At 45.6% G+C, this 20,970-nt stretch overlaps 1 protein-coding gene across 1 annotated transcript in view; it reads left to right on the forward strand.

Moving 5' to 3' along the window:
* The window catches only part of LOC307139994 (uncharacterized protein), a 94,927-nt gene that overhangs the window by 29,292 nt on the left and 44,665 nt on the right, over positions 1–20,970 (forward strand). The window contains exons 11-16 of the mRNA XM_079839236.1: positions 599–772; positions 1,148–1,321; positions 1,697–1,870; positions 15,952–16,122; positions 16,283–16,456; positions 16,559–16,732. Coding sequence (XP_079695362.1) covers positions 599–772; positions 1,148–1,321; positions 1,697–1,870; positions 15,952–16,122; positions 16,283–16,456; positions 16,559–16,732 — 1,041 coding nt within the window. The remainder of the gene's footprint in view (positions 1–598; positions 773–1,147; positions 1,322–1,696; positions 1,871–15,951; positions 16,123–16,282; positions 16,457–16,558; positions 16,733–20,970) is intronic.

The raw sequence follows: 20,970 nt of genomic DNA on the forward strand, positions 1-20,970 counted from the left end.
AAATCACAGAATAAATGTCACGGTTTGTGGCTTTTAGATGAAGCACACGACAAAAGAGTCAAACGAAATAGTCTTTCATTCTAACAGGAATCACAATAAACAGGAGAATAACTAAGATAACTTAACCACACACAACGACACACACACACACACACACACACACACACACACACACACACACACACACACACGCACTGATTAAAGATACTGTATAGGGATTCAGGCCACTTGAAGTCTGGACCATTTTAATATTTAGCTTAAAATAATTAGGCTATCTACTAAAACAAACAACATACAGAATAAAAATCCTTTAAGTTAACTAGTAGTAATTTCAAAGTTTTAAATATTCTTTCCTTGCCGTCTACAAATAATTTTTTTTTCAAATTATAGTTTTTTAGTATGAAATGATCTTTAAGATGCAGATTAATAGGCCTGATGCTAAATATAAATTGAAAAATTGTCACAAGCCTGGTATGTACAGTCAGAGTCATACCATATGTTGGACAGATAAAACTATATTTGCACTTTATATTGTTCAGTCATTGTTCTGATGTAACTGATTATTTAGCTGGATGTTACATTTGCATTTCTGTTCTAGACTCTCAGACTGCAGTATCACAGAAGAAGGTTATAAAGCTCTGGCTTCAGCTCTGAGATCAAACCCTTCACACCTGATAGAGCTGGATCTCACAGGAAATGATCCTGGACCATCAGGAGTGAAGGAGCTCAGTGATTTACTACAGGATCCACACTGTCAGCTGAAGACACTGAGGTGATATGGGATGAAATAATACATAATAAATAATCTACATGTGAATTATTTATAGAAATATAATTGTTCTAATACTGTGGGCTGCATAATCTGTTTTTGTCAAAGTGTTCACTGTATTTCCCTGTATTTGGTTGAGCAGTGATTTGGGTGACTCGCCAATGCATTTCTCTAATGGATAAGTAAGCTTGAACAGAGTTCTTGTGTGGAGAAATGATTGAAGGTAGTGTAGCACAGTTCTTCACCAGCGATGTTAGAGTGGCTGCCTTCAAAGAATATAACCCAAAATTCTCTCTGTGGGACAAAACTTTATCAGTTATTCTATTTCTAGAATAACTGATTAATTAGCTGGATGTTACATTTGCATTTCTGTTCTAGACTCTCAGACTGCAGTATCACAGAAGAAGGTTATAAAGCTCTGGCTTCAGCTCTGAGATCAAACCCTTCACACCTGATAGAGCTGGATCTCACAGGAAATGATCCTGGACCTTTAGGAGTGAAGGAGCTCAGTGATTTACTACAGGATCCACACTGTCAACTGAAGACTCTGAGGTGAGAAGGGATGAAATAATACATAATAAATAATATACAGGTGAATTATTTATAGAAATATAGCTGTTCTAATACTGTGAGCTGCATAATTTGTTTTTGTCAAAGTGTTCACTGTATTTCCCTGTATTTGGTTGAGCAGTCTTCTCGGTGACTCGCCAATGCATTTCTCTAATACATAAGTAAGCTTGAACTGAGTTCTTGTGTGGAAAAATGATTTAAGGTAGTGTAGCACAGTTCTTCACCAGCGATGTTAGAGTGGCTGCCTTCAAAGAATATAACCCCAAATTCTGTCTGTGGGACAAAACTTTATCAGTTATTCTATTTCTCGAATAACTGATTATTTAGCTGGATGTTACATTTGCATTTCTGTTCTAGACTCTCAGACTGCAGTATCACAGAAGAAGGTTATAAAGCTCTGGCTTCAGCTCTGAGATCAAACCCTTCACACCTGATAGAGCTGGATCTCACAGGAAATGATCCTGGACCATCAGGAGTGAAGGAGCTCAGTGATTTACTACAGGATCCACACTGTCAACTGAAGACACTGAGGTGAGATGTGATGAAATAATACAAAATATATACATGGATGGATGCACTTTTATGAGGGATAGATTAATTTTTATGATGAATAGATGCACTTTTATGATGGATAGATTCACTTTTATGATGGATGGATGCACTTTTATGATGGATAGATGCACTTTTATGATGGATGGATGCACTTTTATGATGGATGGATGCACTTTTATGATGGATAGATGCACTTTTATGATGATAGATGCACTTTTACAATGGATAGATACACTTTTATGATGGATATATGCACTTTTATGATGATAGATGCACTTTTATGATGATAGATGCACTTTTATGATGGACGGATGCATTTTTATGATGCATAGATACACTTTTATGATGGATGGATGCACTTTTATGATGGATAGATGCACTTTTATGATGGATATATACACTTTTATGATGGATAGATGCACTTTTATGATGGATGGATGCACTTTTATGATGATAGATGCACTTTTATGATGGATAGATGCACTTTTACAATGGATAGATATACTTTTATGATGGATAGATGCACTTTTATGATGGACGGATGCACTTTTATGATGGATAGATACACTTTTATGATGGATGGATGCACTTTTATGATGATAGATACACTTTTATGATGGATGGATGCACTTTTATGATGGATGGATGCACTTTTATGATGGATAGATGCACTTTTATGATGGATGGATGCACTTTTTTATGATGGATGGATGCACTTTTATGATGGATAGATGCACTTTTATGATGGAAAGATGCACTTTTATGATGGATGGATGCACTTTTTTATGATGGATGGATGCACTTTTATGATGGATAGATGCACTTTTATGATGGATGGATGGGTTCACTTTTATGGTTTTAAAAACAGAACTTCCCTTTCACTGCCATTATAAAGCTTGGAAGAGCCAGGACATTTATTAATATAACTCTGATTGTGTTCGTCTGAGAGAAGAATGTCATACAGACCTAGGATGAGTTAAGGGAAAGTAAATCATGGGCTCATCTTCAGTTTTGAGTGAACTATCCCTTTAATCCCTGCGCGTAGGCCAACATCGCTGCTGAAACCGTAGGGTTCACCTTACCTGTTTTTCATGGTGGCATAAAACTGGTGGAGAGCCCTGTTTAAATGTTTTAAAATCAATAACCAAATTTTTTTTGGCACACCAGGACTGAAAACAGCGAACAGCCCACATGGTCTAAATAAACAACTTCCTTGTTTACAGCAGTCGCTCATAAAGACAGTCTTTGAGCCATCTAGTAGTGTAGTAACTGTCACTGGAGTCGAAATTACTGACCTTTTCTCAATACCAAATACGCATATTAGTTATATAAGTTATATTAATTGAAGAATAATAATAATCAACAAAAGCCATTATAAAAGACAATAGGAAATAAACACATGCAAACAATTTAGTCAAAAGTACAAAAGCAGTGCTGTAGTAGGCCCGACAGGATTTAAAGTGCCCTTATTATGCTATTTTAAAGGCTCCTAATTTTGAGAAATGAATGATCTCATGTTTAACCACTATCTACACACTGTAAGAGCCAGCGGCAAATTCCCGAATGACTGGCCAAGATTAATCTGTTCTCTGCGGGTACACGAGAGCTGACTGCCTGGAGCTCACATCTGCCAAAGCGTCTGAACAAACTGTTAAATAGACGGTATGTTTACATATAATTCACATATTTGAGGTCCAATTAACTACATTCTCACCTAAAAATTGTTAAAACTACATTTTGTAACACAAACAAACAACAGTGGTATGCTTAAAAAGTGGTGGATTTGCTTGACCGCCATGACAGTCGCTTGAGCAGAGTGATACAAACGGGGAAACGGTTTGCGTTGTATAAAAATGTAAAAATATTTAACTATATATCTTGTATTTGAAGACAAAAGGGCTACAAACAATATAGGACTTCACTGGAGATCCTGCAGTACATAAGACAGCCGATGCACTACAGGAGCTTTCAGAGGAATGATGTTCACTTGTTATGCTCATTGTGTGGCTCATTTGGTTCACAGCTTTACAGACACAGATTCATGCAGTGACATGCGTGCAATGCATGATCACCAGTGCTAAGGCTATTGTCTGTTATATTGGCTTCTTATTAAATAAGAAGCAAATATATTAAAAACATTGATTAAAATTAAGATACAATTTATCTTGTGATATGTACATTTTATGTTGCAGCAGGATTCATATTTAAACTGTCTTTTTGCGTTTAATATTCACAGATACTAACAGAATAAACTTAGTCTACCACAATCAGCTGCTGAATCCGTTGCTCTGAACAGAACATGAACAGCTTTTCATGAGGAGAATTATTCACTTCACTTGAAGTGTTTGTTTGAGTTGATGTGGGCATTGACGCATGGATCGCCTCAGTATTTGAATCTCAAAGAGCGCGCGCTCCATGGGTGTGGTCGCATTACCGGATAATGAAGAGGCTCGCGAACGACTGACATCTCTCTCTTTTCAAACAGATTACATAAACACAGAATATTTGTTTTCAATTTGATTTACATTATTTAAAACCTGACATTTGATTGTTTCTTTAGACATATGTCTCATGTTTGCATGATAAGTTTTCACTAAGCTACAGTTCATTTTCTGAAGAGAATCAGATTAGACATCATTTACAGAGAGACTGAAGATCACACATCATGTTTGTTTTCTTTATTTAGCAAAAAGCACAATATTTTGTTTTTATTGTGACTGTACACAAAGAAAATAGAAACTTAACAGATTATAATGGTTTATAACACTTGCTTGAATGATAAAAAACGACAGTTATTTGAGTCTCTTTGGCACTGATAAGGAAAAAAGCGAGTTGATTGCGCCGACTCAAGGGCGTTAAGAGCTTCTTCAGTAGGGCTCATAACTAAGGATTTTTAAAATTTTGTAATAGATTTTGAATAAAGTAATCAAATGTAAAATAACACTGCATAGTCTTCACTATATACATTAAATATAGACAAATCTTTATTAAACATGTGCCAGTATCAGTGTTGGGCAGTAACGCATTACTTAGTAACTTCTTTTTTAGTAATGGAGTAATTTAACATGTTATAATTTCCAAAATAGTAATTAGAGTATAGTTCTAAGCCGAGGTCACTAAACGTTACAGCTGCGTTACGTCGCTGCCGACAGAATGCAGTGTTGTATCATCTAGATGGTAAAAAAGAGAAATAGGTAGTCGCACATGCGACGTCATTTCCCTGATACCTACTTTGACTGGTAAACGACTGTGAGTCGGGCATACCAACGAAAACAAACTCAGCATGAAGAGAGAAAAGTATGCATTCCGTTTCTGGAAATACAATCATTAGTTTGAGTTTATTTCTGTCAAAGGCAAGAACATTATTGTAAGGCTAGATGTGACAAAAACATGAAAATTCGTGTTGCCCATCAACAACCTACACATCCCAGCATAAACGCTCTTGTTATTAAAGTGGTTATGTTCACAAACCACTATACTTTGAATAGGCAAACATATGCATAATTTGGCATGGCAGCCAGTACAAATAATAAGTAGCCATTGCCTTACCTAAATGCAGCAAAACATATGTGTTTTCTTCAAATTCTGAATGGATTATCGCCTAGAAAACGTGGATAAACGCGCTCCCTTTTATAATTAATTTCCCTTTTATAAAGCTGTAACTCATCTTAATTCATTGTGGTCTCACAAAGTTCTGCTAATCGTTTAAGCTAACACTCAGTATGTACCATGGGGTTTCAGTCAGGGCCTTCACTAACAATCAACACACCCCACGCCGCCGCCATAACAGCACCACACACACCGATACGTACAAAATACAATCATGCACTGTATGCACTACTGTTACGAACCCCGCTTTCAAAGTGCTCGTTGGGAAGGAGGTGTTGGAAACTCTTTTCCTCGTCGAAGCAGAGATCAGGAGATGTTGGGATATCTTTCAAGCAGACGGTACTCTTTATTGAGACTCGCTGTTCTTCGCTGTAGTCATCCAACGAGTCTGACTCAAAACAGTGAAGCTAAGCAGGGAGGGATACACACAGTAAGGTGGAGACAATCTAAACAAAGCAATGAAATGTATCCAGGTAAAGGGACACGCCCCAGCAGAGGTGGGTAGTAACGAATTACATTTACTTCGTTATATTTACTTGAGTAAATTTTTTGGGTAACTTGTACTTTTAGAGTATATTTAAAGATGGGTACTTTTACTCTTACTCAAGTACATTTCTTGTGAAAAAACTGTACTTTTACTTAGTTACATTCGGTGGCGTTCCTCCGCTACTGTCAAATGGTAATAATTATTTTATATATTTCTTTAAATAAGTTAATATGACTTTCGCAAGTCTCGCAAAACGTTGGAGAGGCTGCTCGCGAGAGGTGTCTACACATCACCCGCTTATAATTAGCTTGCGTTTAGTCGGAAGATGATGGCCGAAGCAGAGGAAGATGTGTGTGAGCTACGGGAGGCAGATCACCCATGGCATCAAGCTCAGTCTATGTTTTCACTCCAAGATGTCAAAAAGAATAGTTTCATAATGTGTGTGCTGTGCACCAAAACGAACTGACATCTCAGCATACAAGAATTCCACCCTGAAAAAACATGTAGCGGTAAGTGTCACAATGATGCCTATATTTGATTACTATTAATGGCAATTTGTTAACTATGGGAAATTTTCCCTTATTGTAATACTATTTCACACACTGTCACAATGAGTGTTTTCTCATATGCGCTTTTGTGCAAGCATAATTGTTTGAATCCTCCAAACAACACACGTCCACGAACAAACGTTCACATCTGCACATTTACATACTTTATCCTTTTTTTCCTCAAAACGAAACAAATTGATTAGCCTAATGTGACGTCTTACATTTATACACAAATCCGGTGTGAAGTGTAGAAAATACATACAAATAAAAACGGGATTGTATTTTATTTCTACCTAAAGAATATATATATATATATATATATATATATATATATATATATATATATATATATATATATATATATATATATATATATATATATATATATATATATATATATATATGAATTTTTTTTACAATAAGGTTCCCTTTCAGTCGGTCACGTTTGACGTACGAATTGGGATCTGATCTCAGAGAGCAATCTACTTCGAGTGTATTAAAAACGAGCCAATGGAGATTGGTATGCGATCCACACATTCCACGCTCCGCCCCGCGGCTATAAATAAGGAAGTGGAATGCTAGATCATTGCTTTCTACTTCGGAACAGTGAATGTTTCCTGTTTCTACGAAGAGTGTAAACGAGTCTCGTGAGAGGAACGACTGCTTCCAGTGCGGGTGTGACGGCGCGTCTCAGCGGGTGGCCGCTTCAACGGAGATCAAAGAGTTGGTCCGCTGGGCGTTTCCGTTTTTGAGTGCACACACAGGTTTGCACCTTTGTACTGTGTGGTGCCGCGGTCATCTCCCTGAGTGCTTCAGCACATTTCACGAGTTCACACTTACATCAAATTAAATAGAGTAAATATTATGCGTATTTGGCGTGCTGTCCGGGGGAGGGCTCCGGGCTCGGAATTTTGCCCGAACCCAGAGTACCCCCCCCGTGATGGAAATAGTCTAGAATTAGACTACATATATTAATTTGATGTCTTATGTGAGTTTAATTAAGTGAGGAGAAGGGGTGGTGGAGGGATGCTAAGAAAACAGTCAACGACAGGAAGGTAAATCGGCTGTCTATATACACCTCCTATCATTGATTTTTTAATGAGCTCCTCTTGTGTTCAATTAGGTTTAATTATCTGGGTCTGCTCCACTTAACAGTTTTAATTTCCTGAATGTGCTTCCTCCCGAAATTTGTTTATAAAACATCAAAAAAAGAGCAGTTTCCTTTCTAAAAGAGCAACACGGTTTGATCCTGCGTCTTTTTCAAGATGTCATTCAAACAGTGTGTTTCTGGATGCGGTCGATTTCTGTCCCCAGTTGACGGTCACGTTCGTTGTCTCACGGGTTTGGGCGTTCAGCACGCGGAGGCAGCATTCGTGAATGACTCATGTTCCCACTGCGGGAAAATGACCATCGCAGTTTTACGGTCCAGACTATAATATTCAATACCTCGAAAGAGGTGGAGTGCCATTGCGCATCCCCCGATCTAGTGGTCCTCCCGCTGCAAAGCAGAGGGCTGCTACTTTGGCTGATGGCCTTGGTGGCGACCTGAGGGTTACTGTGAGGGCATCCCTGACGGGTCAAATGGCTCCTATGGCCCCTCCCCCCTCTGCTGCGCCGGTGGAGCTTCCTGAAGAGCGCGCTGGCCCCTCTCGGGGGGTTCCAGTCGTTTCTTTTGGGGCTCCGGCTGAGGACATGATGTTGGTTGCAGCATCGGGGGACGAGCTAATGGGCTCTGAGGATGAAGATTCGGCTGCGCTGCCCCCTTCGGGTGTGACAGCATTGCCTGAGTCCGACCCAGAGCTTATGGCTATGCTTTCCCGGGCCGCCGCGAGTGTCGGGCTCGAGTGGAACCCTCCACCGTGTCCCGAACCCTCGCGGTTGGACGATTGGTTTCTCGGGACGGCCCGTGCTGGTTCTCAGCGCCCCGCCCCGGTGCCTTTCTTCCCGGAAGTGCATCAGGAGAAGACTCCTCCGTCCTCACTACCCTCGATGGTGGTGCGGCTAAGGGCTTCGTGGGAATCCCCCCAGTCGAGCGGTCTGTGGCGATGCATCCCTCCCCTACCCCCCGGAGGAGGACCGGGGGGCCCCGGCTGGTGTAACATCTCTGCCACTGGCTCTTCGGAGTCCAGCGGTACCCACATTTTTAATAAAAGAGCAGTTTCCTCTCTCCCTGGGCCCCAAGAGGGCAGTGTGCGATGCCCCCGGGCCTTGTCACTTCTTTCCTCCCCTCCACTCGTCAGGGGGCAGCAGTGTGGGCACCGAGAACGCCCCCGGGCCTTCTCGCCTTCTCACTCAACACTCCGGGCCACCTCCGGGCCTCCCGAGTCGGGTCTCTCTAGTCCGCCTCGCTGCCCCACCCCGGGTACGTCTGTGGTGCCATTGGTCCCGCTTGTGCGGTCTCTGGGGGCTTGGCTTCAGCTCCCCAGACCGTCTTGCTGGCTCATCCGTACCATCAGACTCGGCTACGCGATTCAGTTCGCTCACCGGCCTCCCAAGTACAAGGGCATCCTCTTCACCTCCGTGTGAAGCAGCGATGCTCAGGTCTTGCGGTCAGAGATCGATGTCCTACTGGCGAAGGACGCGGTCGAGCCGGTTCCTCCAGCCGATATGAAGGCGGGGTTCAACAGCCCCTATTTCATTGTACCCAAGAAAGGTCATGGGTTACGGCCAATCTTGGACCTGCGTATCCTGAATCGGGCCCTGCACAAGCTCCCGTTCCGGATGGTAACGCAGAAATGCATTTTCGAATGCATCCGTCCCCAAGATTGGTTCGCAGCGATCGACCTGAAGGATGCGTACTTTCATGTCTCTATCCTTCCTCGACACATACCGTTCCTACGTTTTGCGTTCGAGGGAAGGCATATCAGTACAAAGTCCTGCCCTTCGGGCTGTCCCTGTCACCTCGCGTCTTCACGAAAGTCGCAGAGGCAGCCATTGTTCCGCTCAGAGAACGCGGCGTTCGCATCCTCAACTATCTCACGACTGGCTCATACTCGCCCAGTCTCGGGAGCAGTTGTGCGAACACAGGGACATGGTGCTCAGTCTCCTCAGCCTGTTGGGCCTTCAGGTCAACCGAGAGAAGAGCAAACTCTGTCCCACACAGAGGATCTCTTATCTCGGTATGGAGCTGGATTCGGTCAGCCAGACTTCGCGCCTCACGGAAGAGCGGGTCCGGTCGGTGTTGAACTGCTTGAATTCGTTCAAGGGCAGGACAGCGGTCCCACTGAAATTTTTTCAGAGGCTCCTGGGGCATATGCAGCCGCGGTAATGCTGACCGGATTGCCTCATATGAGACCGCTTCAACACTGGCTTCATGGCCGAGTCCCGAGGTGGGCATGGCAGAGCGGCCAGTACTGGGTCCCAGTGGCTCCTTACTGCCGCCAAACTTTCAGCCCGTGGTCCGACGCTTCGTTTCTCCGGGCCGGGGTGCCCTTAGAACAAGTGTCCAGGCATGCTGTGCTCTTCACAGATACCTCCTCCACGGGCTGGGGGGCCACGTACAACGGGCATGCAGTTTCAGGTCTGTGGACGGGACCTCAATTGCATTGGCATATCAATTGCCTCGAGTTGTTAGCAGTACACTTGGCACTGCGCCGCCTCAAGGGGCCGCTACGTGGCAAGCATGTACTGGTCCGTACGGACAACACTGCAGCCATTGCGTACATCAACCGTCAGGGTGGTCTACGCTCCAGTTGCATGTTCCAACTCGCCCGCCACCTCCTCCTTTGGAGTCAGAAGCATCTGAGGTTGCTTCGTGCCATTCACATCCCAGGTGCGCTCTACCGGACAGCCGACGAGCTCTCACGGCAGCCGACACCTCCGGGAGAGTGGCGACTCCATCCCCAGGTGGTCCAGCTGATATGGGACCTCTTCGGAGCCGCACAGGTAGACCTGTTTGCCTCTCCGGACTCGACCCATTGCCAGTGGTACTATTCCCTGACCGGGGGCACCCTCGGCACGGATGCACTGGCGCACAGCTGGCCCCGGGACCTGCCTCTAGTGTTTATTTCACTTTGAAACTGCAGTGATGTTTACATATTGGTACGTATTTTGGGGGTTTGCAAAAACGTTGCCAGAGGTACATTTTGGCAATGTACGAGGAGCAGGTCTTGTTAGTTGCGCCCTATTGGCCCAACCGGACCTGGTTCCCAGAACTAACTCTCCTCGCGACAGCCCCTCCTTGGCCGATTCCCCTGAGGAGGGACCTTTTTTCTCAGGGACGGGGCACTCTATGGCACCCGCGTCCAGACCTCTGGAAACTCCATGTCTGGTCCCTGGACGGGACGCGGAGGTTCTAGGTGGGCTACCACAGGCAGTGGTAGACACCATCTCTTCTGCTAGAGCCCCCTATATGAGGCACCTCTACGCTTTGAAGCGGAACCTGTTCGTTGAATGGTGCTCTTCCCACAGGGAAGACCCCCGAAGGTGTTCAGTTAGTGTCGTGCTTTCTTTCCGGCAAGATGCGCTGGAGCGAAGGCTGTCTCCCTCCACCCTCAAAGTGTACGTCGCAGCAATAGCGGCGTATCACGACGCAGTCGAAGAAAAGTCCTTAGGGAAGCACGACCTAATCATCAGGTTCCTCAGAGGTGCGAGGAGGCTAAATCCTCCTCGTCCAAACTCGTTACCCTCTTGGGACTTGGCTCTAGTGCTCAGAGCACTTCAGATCCCTCCCTTTGAGCCTTTGCAGTCTGTGGAGCTTAAAATCCTGTCAATGAAGACCTCCATCAAGAGGGTAGGGGACCTGCATGCACTTTCGGTCAACGAATCGTGCCTAGAATTCGGGCCAGACAACTCTCACTTGTCCTGAGACCCCGGCCTGGATACGTGCCCAAGGTTCCTACCACTCTCTTCCGGGACCAGGTAGTGAACCTGCAAGCGCTGCCCTCGGAGGAGGCAGACCCAGCCCTGGCTTTATGTCCCGTCCGCGCTCTTCGCGCTTACGTTGACCGGACTCAAAGCTTTCGGACCTCAGAGCAACTCTTCGTCTGTTACGGAGGCCAGCAGAAGGGGAAGGCTGTCTCCAAGCAGAGGTTAGCCCACTGGATAGTGGATGCTATCGTCTTGGCTTACCAGTCCCAAGACGTGCCTTGCCCGTTTGGGTTGCGAGCACACTCGACAAGGAGTGTTGCTTCCTCCTGGGCGCTGGCTCAAGGCGCCTCGCTGACAGATATATGTAGAGCTGCGGGCTGGGCGACACCTAACACGTTCGCTAGATTCTATAGCCTCCGTGTAGAGCAGGTATCTTCCCGCATCCTCGCCCCCAGGGGCCAGTAGCGCTAAGTGTCCGTTCTAAGTGTCGGCTTGCAACGCCACTCCCGCCCTCTGGGCCGGATACATGCGTCTATTGTCTCCAGTTGTGTTCCCCGGAAATGGCTAACCCTGTCGAGCTCCTCCGTCACCCCTTCGGTGTCAGACGTTGCGGCCGTCTGACGCCAGGCGTGCACCCGTATGCTTGTGAAACGTGTGTGTAGGCTGGGTTTCATATGTAGCGTTCCCCTCACGGCTATCCCATATGTGTTTCTTCCACGGCTCCAGCTACCCTACTCGGCTAGCCCCGTGTCTTTCCTTTGACAGAGCCCGCTCTGTCGTCTCTGGGCGTGTTCTTTTCCCCCTGGAACCAGGCTGGAACCACCCCAGAGACTGCCATATGTTGCACTACCCTGCTAGGTTAGTCCTTATGTGTATTCCACCACCAATCCTTCCACTGAAGGACGTGGTTCCGCAGCGTGCCATCTCCCGAGACGGGCACGCTTTCCCATCGTTATCCAATAGTCACACTGGGTGGGTCTTGCAGAAACAGCAGTGACTGACCTCCCTGCTTGGAGCCCTGACTTCCGTACCATCTAAGACGGTCCAGTGCGCTCAAGCAGGACGCTGGAAGGGCAAGCGCCCTGCCGTTTTGGTAGGGATCCCAATTCGTCGGTCAGTTCCAACGTACGCCGAACGTGACCGACTGAAAGGGAACGTCTCGGTTACGTATGTAACCCTCGTTCCCTGAAGGAGGGAACGGAGACGTACGTCCCGTCACCAGGTGCTGTGCTTCCGCTAGGGGACCGAGTCGGCTCCTCAGCAGAAAAAAGCGATGATCTAGCATTCCACTTCCTTATTTATTCCCGCGCCGCGGGGCGGAGCGTGGAATGCGTGGATCGCATGCCAATATCCATTGGCTCGTTTTTAATACACTCGAAGTAGATTGGTCTCTGAGATCAGATCCCAATTCGTCGGTCAGTTCCGACGTACGTCTCCATTCCCTCCTTCAGGGAATGTGGGGTTACATACGTAACCGAGACGTTAACATTAGTTAACTACATTAGTTAACATGAACTAATAATGAACTGCACTTATAAAGCATTTATTTATCTTTGTTAATGTTAATTTCAACATTTACTAATATATTATTAAAATCTTGTTAACATTAGTTAACTCCACGCATCCTGCTTTACATTATTTACTTTATTGATGACTTTGCAGAGCTGTTATCAGCAATCTCATCTGAGTATGACTGTTTTGCTATTACTGGGGATTTTAACATTCACATTGACAATGCTGAATCCAGTACAACAAAAGATCTCATGACTTATCTTAACACTTTTGATTTGACACATGTTCACGGACCCACACATGATCGTGGACACACTCTAGATTTACTTATCAGTAAGGGTCTAAACATTTCACCGATAGTTATTAAGGATGTGGCACTGTCTGATAATTTCTGTATTTTCTTTGATATATCAATCTCTCTGCCATTGAAACTAGATCTGTCTCTGTCAAAAAGAGATGCTTAAATGAGAACACTAGTGTGCTATTTATGAAGGCTATATCTCTAACACCAAGCATATCTGCAGACTCTGTTGATTTTCTCCTTGACTCTTTTAACTCAAAAGTTAAGAGTGTAATTGATGATATTGCTGCTGTGAAAGTCAGAAAAAAGAGTGGCAAACAAAAAGCACCTTGGAGAAACTCAACAGCAGTGCAATTAATGAAAAGACAATGCAGGAAATCTGAACGCATGTGGCGAAAGACAAAACTTGTAGTCCATTATAAGATCTATAAAGACAGTCTTTGTGCTTTCAATGTGGAACTAGGCAAAGCTAGACAGACCTTCTTTTCAAATATTATAAACAGAAACATAAACAACACGCGCACTCTTTTTGCTACTGTAGAGAGACTAACATACCCTCTGAGTCACATTCCCAATGAAATGCTCTCAGACAGCAAATGTAGTGAGTTTGCTTTCTTCTTCTCAGAGAAAATCAATAATATCAGAAATGTGATCAATGTGCCTCAATACTGATACAGGCAAAACATAAATTCTGGTACTACTCGACCTCAGTGCTGCATTCGACACTGTTGACCACAACATACTTCTTGACAGGCTAGAAAATTGGGTTGGGCTTTCTGGAATGGTCCTCAAATGGTTCAGGTCATACTTAGAAGGGTGATTATGTGAGTATAGGTGACCATAAGTCTGAGTGGACATCCATGACATGCGGAGTCCCACAAGGGTCAATTCTTGCTCCACTCCTATTCAACCAGTATATGCTGCCACTCAGCCAAATAATGAAAAATAACAAAATGGCTTACCACAGCTATGCTGACGACACCCAGATCTACTTAGCCCTATCACCTAATGACTACAGCCCCATTGTCTCTCTGTGTAAATTAATTGATGAAGTTAACAGTTGGATGTGCCAAAACTTTCTTCAGTTAAACAAAGACAAAACTGAAATCACTACATTTGGAAACAAAGATGAAATTATCAAGGTGAACGTGGTGAAAGGTCTAAAATCATAAAATCAAGTCAGGAATCTGGGTGTGATTTTGGAGTCAGACCTGAGTTTCAGTAGTCATGTCAAAGCAATAACTAAATCAGCTTACTATCATTTGAAAAATATTGCAAGAATTAGATGCTTTGTTTCCAGACAAGACTTAGAGAAACTCGTTAATGCTTTTATCACCAGTAGTGTGGACTATTGTAATGGTCTCCTCACCGGCCTTCCCAAAAAGACCATTAGACAGCTGCAGCTCAAACAGAACGCTGCTGCCAGGATCCTGAGCAGAACCAGAAAATATGACCATATCACACCAGTCATCAGGTCTTTACACTGGCTTCCAATTACATTTAGGATCGATTTTAAAGTGCTGTTACTTGTATATAAATCACTCAATGACCTAGGACCTCAATAAATTGCAGATATGCTGATTAAATACAAACCCAACAGATCACTCAGATCATCAGGATCAAGTCAGTTAGAAATCCCAAGGGTTCACTCAAAGCAAGGAGAGTCTGCTTTTAGCTATTATGCCAGCCGTAGCTGGAACCAGCTTCCAGAACAGATCAGATGTGCTCCAACAGTAGCCACTTTCAAATCCAGACTCAAAACACATCTGTTCAGCTGTGCCTTTACTGAATGAGCACTGTGCCACTGTATGTGCTTTGTCCGATCTGCTTGCATTTTAATTTATATGTTTTAATTTAACCCTATTTTTATTTTTATTTTTAATTATACTGTTTATTTTTATCTTTCAATATTTTTATTTTGTTAAGGCTGTCCGGGTGGAAGAGGTTAAGAGACGGGGAACGATAAATAAGTGGGGGGGATAAACCATAGGTGGATGACTGATTCTGTGGTAAATGCAACGTGATTGAAATTTTGAGAATTTTGAGATATTACGTGGGCGAGGAGGCCGTGCTGTGAGCCGGTTAAAAACCACAGAAGCAGACAGCCAATATGGGGAAGTCCCAAAGTTGAGTATTCCCTCCGGTGCGAGGAAGACCCGTTTAGATCTGCTCTGACGGGTAAAACATCTAGAGAACGCCCTCAAGTTAGGCCAAGAAGATTTGTCTGTAAGGGTACTGTCTAAACGCACAGTTACCTGACAAATATTTTTAAAGTAAACCTGACTCTCCATTTTCTTCCACCACAGATAGGGGTTTTCGTCTTTATTTTTTATTTCTTTTCATTCCTATTATAACTGTTTTAATTCACTTAAGAATATTTTTATTTAATTTCTGTGTTAAGCACTTTGAATTGCCACTGTGTATGAAAAGTGCTATACAAATAAACTTGCCTTGCCTTGCCTAAATGTTCAGGAAGTGCATAAAGACTAAAGACTAATGTCTCAAACACCTGAGCTGATTAACTTGATCTTCATAGAATGTCGTCAATCTTTACCTCAAAATGTAAAACTCTATGTACATAGCGTTTTCAGTTTATATACTATTACATTGGAACCTAGAGATAATTTATAAATGTGTAATCCCACACTGCACACGCTGCGTGGTATCAGTTGTTGCAATTGGAGCATTTTTCAGTAGTAGTACATGAGCGCAGTATCACTATCCATAATTTTCAGTATTTATTATTACACCACATCTAGTAGAGAACCTAATTGAATCATCTTCCCTTCTGCAGGTTTTTGAGTCCTGCTGCAGATGAAGCCTGTCAGTATCTGAATAGAGTTGTGGGTGAAAACCTGTTACTCCTGAGAGAGCTGAATCTGAGTGAACATGATCTAGGACACTCAGGATTGAAGAAACTTGCTGTTGTACTGCAAGATAAACACTGTAAACTGAACATACTAATGTAAGTTTTATCATTATGATGACACTTTAATACTTGTTAACCTGCTGCTGGTGCAGACTGAATGCATGTGGGACATTTGTAATGTTGAAAATATCAAGTAACCACTAACTCTTGGTAAATATTCAATAAAACTGAAACATTATTTTCCCCCTTTACGCAGTCTGAATAACAGCGATATCACAGAAGAAGATTGTTGTGTTCTGACTGCAGCTTTAAATTCAAACCCTTCAAATCTGAAAGAGCTGAATCTGAGTGGGACTAAACTCAGAAACTCGGGAATGAAGGTCTTCTCAACTCTGTTTGAGAATAAAGAGTGTAGACTGGAAAAGCTGAAGTAAGTGTTTTAGTCAGTTTAAATGTTGAAAATTTCAAGTAACCACTAACTCTTGGTAAATATTCAGATAAAACTGAAACTTTATTTTTCCCCTTTACACAGTCTGAATTACAGCGATATCACAGAAGAAGATTGTTGTGTTCTGACTGCAGCTTTAAATTCAAACCCTTCAAATCTGAAAGAGCTTAATCTGAGTGGGACTAAACTCAGAAACTCGGGAATGAAGGTCTTCTCAACTATGTTTGAGAATAAAAAGTGTAGACTGGAAAAGCTGAAGTAAGTGTTTTAGTCAGTTTAAATGTGTAAAACAAATGCCAACTTATAAACATGTTGTTACAATACAGAGGAGACACGGAGAACTGATGACAGGGATAAACAGAGTTTATTAAACAGGACCAGGATGTAAGCAGATGAGGTGAGTAACAGAAGAGGTACCCAGCGGAATGGTAATGTCAATAGTGATACTGTACGTCTGGTCGCATGGGACTAGGAGAACAGGACGATGGAGCGATGGAGACGGGGAGCAAGGAGACACTCAGGAGACTGGGAGAACAGGTAGGTAACACAGGTGAGTCCGTAGAAGCAAGCAGTAGCGTGAGCATGTGCAAACGAGACCGGACAGTGACTGAGTGAATGCGTGGGGCTTAAGTGCAGGTGGTGATTGCAGTGATAATGAAGTGCAGGTGCATGTAATCAGTATTCTGGTGACTGTGAACTCTGGGAGAGCTTGGAGCCTGGCGTGCTTGTGACCCCCCCCCCTCCACGGCCATCTCCCGAGGGCCGAGGACCCCGACGCCGTGGCGGTCGACCTCTACCCTGAGGCGCCGGTCTGTCTGGACGAGAAGAGTGGAAGGTTTCAAGTAGGTTCGGGTCTAGGATGTCGTGTCTGGGTACCCATGATCGCTCTTCTGGGCCGTACCCTTCCCAGTCCATGAGGTACTGTAGCTGACCACCACAACGCCGGGAGTCCAAGATCTCCTGGACTTGGTACGCTGCGCCGTCTTCTAGGAGAAGCGGAGGAGGGGGCTCCGGGGTAACGCCAGGCTCTGGGGAAACAGAAACAGATGGTGATGTGGTTTCAGAAGTGACACATGGAAAGTGGGGTCAATCCGGTACTGAGGTGGGAGTTGGAGTTTGTACGTGACAGGGTTGATCTGCTGCAGGATGGTGAAGGGGCCAACGAATCTGGGACTCACCTTCTTGCACTGCAGATGCAGTCTGATGTCCCGGGTTGACAGCCAGACCTTCTGCCCAACCTGGAACGTAGGAGCTTCTGAGCGGCGAAGGTCAGCTGTCATCCTGCGTCTGCGAAGGGCCCGCTGAAGTTGATGATGTGCAGAGTCCAAGACCCTTTCAATCTCCCAGAACCAGTAATCGACTGCAGGGACATCGGAGGGTTCCCCTGACCACGGGAAGAGGGGAGGTTGATAGCCGAGTACGCACTGAAACGGGGCGAGGCCGGTGGTAAGCTGGCGGAGTGAGTTCTGTGCGTACTCTGCCCATCCTAGGAACTGGTTCCAGGAGTCCTGGTGGCCGTGACAGAAGGTACGGAGGAAACGGCCAATCTCCTGGATCTTGCGTTACGTCTGCCCGTTCGTTTGGGGATGGTATCCAGACGAGAGGCTGACGGTCACACCTAGGAGGGGGAAAAAGGCTTTCCAAACCTTGGATATGAACTGGGGACCCCTGTCCGATACTATGTCTTCGGGGATACCATAGTAGCGGAAGATGTGATTGAACATTAACTCAGCAGTTTCCAGGGCAGTGGGTAATTGGACGAGAAGAGACTGGGAGATCCGTGATGAAATCCACTCCTAGGTGTGACCAAGGGCGGTTGGGAATGGGCAGAGGATGAAGTTTTCCAGCAGGTAGATGACGTGGACTCTTGGACATGGCACATTCCCTATATCCCTGCACATACCTTCTGACATCTGATGACATCTGGGGCCACCAGAAGCGTTGACGTAGCAGTGAGAGGGTTTCATTAACCCCTGGGTGACCAGTGACGTGTGGGAGGAGTGGATGAGAGGAGTGTGTCGTGGTCGGGTGATAAACTACAAGCCGAGGGGGCAACCCGGCGGAACGTTGGTGGAGGCATTGGCAGAGGGCAGAGTTTCTTCAGACCAGGTGATGGGACGACGAATAGCTGGGTAGGGATGATGGGCTCAGTCTCTTCTGACTTTTCTTCGGGGCTATGGATGCGGGAAAGGGCGTCCACTTTGATGTTCTTGGCGCCAGGTCGATAGGAGATATTGAAGTGGAACTGTGTGAAGAATAAAGCCCATCTAGCTTGGCGTGTGTTTAGACGTTTGGCCTCTCGGAGGTAACCCAGGTTCTTGTGGTCGGTGAGTACAAGGAAGGGGTGTTTAGCGCCCTCTAGCCAGTGCCTCCACTCCTCCAGCGCTAATTTGATGGCGAGGAGTTTGCGGTTCCCGATGTCATAGTTAATCTCCGCCGGGTTGAGTTTGCGGAGAGAAGAAGGCACATGGGGGGAGACGACTGGGGTTCCCCTGCTGCTGAGAAATGACCGCTCCCACTCCGGGGGTTGAGGCGTCCACTTCCACGACAAAGGGCAGTTCTGGATCAGGGTGGACGGGAGGGGAGCGGAAGTGAAGGCGGTCTTGTGGGTCTGGAAGGCTTCAGTGGCAGATGGGGTCCAGGACAGAGACTTGGGCATGTTGTGTAGGAGACTGGTGAGTGGACTGGAGATGGAACTGTAAAGGTGGATGAAATGACGATAGAAGTTGGCAAAGCCGAGGAATCTCTGGAGTTCTTTGACTGTGGAGGGGGTTGGCCAGGACCGGATGGCTTCCACCTTCCCCTCGTCCATCCGGATGCCACTGCGGTCGATGCTGTAACTGAGAAACTGCACTGAGGGCTGATGGAACGAGCATTTTTGGCTTTGAGGTAGAGCTGTAAGCTCCTCAGGCATTGGAGGACCTCCGCAACGTGGTGGTGATGTTCGGCCAGGCTCCTTGAATACAGCGTTTGCGAGTCCATAGGGCTTCACGAGGTATTCATAGTGGCCGGTGGGCGTGACAAAGGCGGTCATCCACTCGTCCCCCTCACGTATTCGGATGAGGTTTTACGCGCTGGGGAGGTCCAACTTCGTGAACACAGTGGCACCACGGAGATGTTCCAGGGCAGCTGGGACGAGAGGAAGGGGGTACCTGAACTTGACGGTGATTTTGTTGAGTGCTCGGTAGTCTGTGCAGGGCCGCAAGCCTCCGTCCTTCTTTGCCACGAAGAAAAAGCTTGAAGCAGCAGGGGAAGTAGATGGACGGATGTAACCTTGCTCCAGCACCTCCTTGATGTAGTCCTCCATGGCCTTCTCCTCCGGGAGTGAGAGGGGATAGATCTTTCCTTTGGGCACTGGTTCACCGGGCAGCAGATCGATGGCACAGTCCCATGGCCGATGGAGAGGCAGCTTGGAAGCCCGTTGGGGATAGAAAACGTTGCTGAAGGGGGCGTAGCAGGAGGGAACATCCCCCGAATGTCTCTCTACTGGACTCTCGATGGACGTGGCGTAGACCGGGAGATTTTGGGGACGAGGAGAGGGACGTACCGGTGGAGATGGGAAGCAGTCCGGGAAACAGCTGTCGCCCCACTTCAGGACTTCTCCTGTCTTCCAGGAGATGACTGGGTTTTGCTGCTCTAACCATGGGCACTCTAAGATGATGTCAGTGGTGGATTCCTCCAGAACCAGCAGATGTAGACGCTCCATATGGAGGATTCCCACTTGCACTCCGATAGGGCCCACAGAGCAACTGACCTGCCTCCGACTGAGGGGTTTCCCGGTTATCAATTGGATCTGGTAGATGGTCGGAGTAGCAGTCGTGCGGAGCTTGAGCTGGCGGCAGAGGGTGCCCGAGATGAAGTTCCCGGCTGACCCAGAGTCGAGGAGGGCATTAACTGGAAGGTAGATACCGGCAGCTGTAAGGTTTACAGTAGTGGTGAGTGTTTGCATCTTATTAAGGGAAGGAATGATAGCACTCACCATAGGACGTGGAGGACGGACTGGGCATTTGGAGATGTAATGCCCGGGAAGGCCACAGTACAAACATAGACTCTGGGTCAGCCGCCTCTGCCGCTCAGCCGCTGTCAGATAGAAATTATCCAGTTGCATAGCTTCGTGGGCTGGTTCTGGAGGGCTGACACCATCTGGTCAGCGGAGAAAAGGAGAGAATGATGGCTGGCCCTGGTGTTCTTCGATACATGACTGCATACGAGTGACGAAGTGGATGGAGAGTTGGATGAATCGTTCAAGCCCGATGGTATCCTCGTATGCAGAGAGATGCAGACGCACCCAAGGATCCAGACCCTGTCGGTAGGTCGTGATCAGGGATTGCTCATTCCAACCACTGGCAGCAGCTAGGGTTCGAAACTGGAGGGCATACTCATTTACAGACAGTGAACCTTGTTTCAAGTGGTAGGTAGATGCTCACCGATCGACGAGTCCCAGGACGGTTTTCCAAAAACTTTCTTGAAGTGTGCAATGAAACCGGAGAGGGTCT

Source organism: Gobio gobio (genome assembly GCF_949357685.1).
Source record: "Gobio gobio genome assembly, chromosome: 16".
In the NCBI taxonomy this organism is placed as follows: Eukaryota; Metazoa; Chordata; class Actinopteri; order Cypriniformes; family Gobionidae; genus Gobio; species Gobio gobio.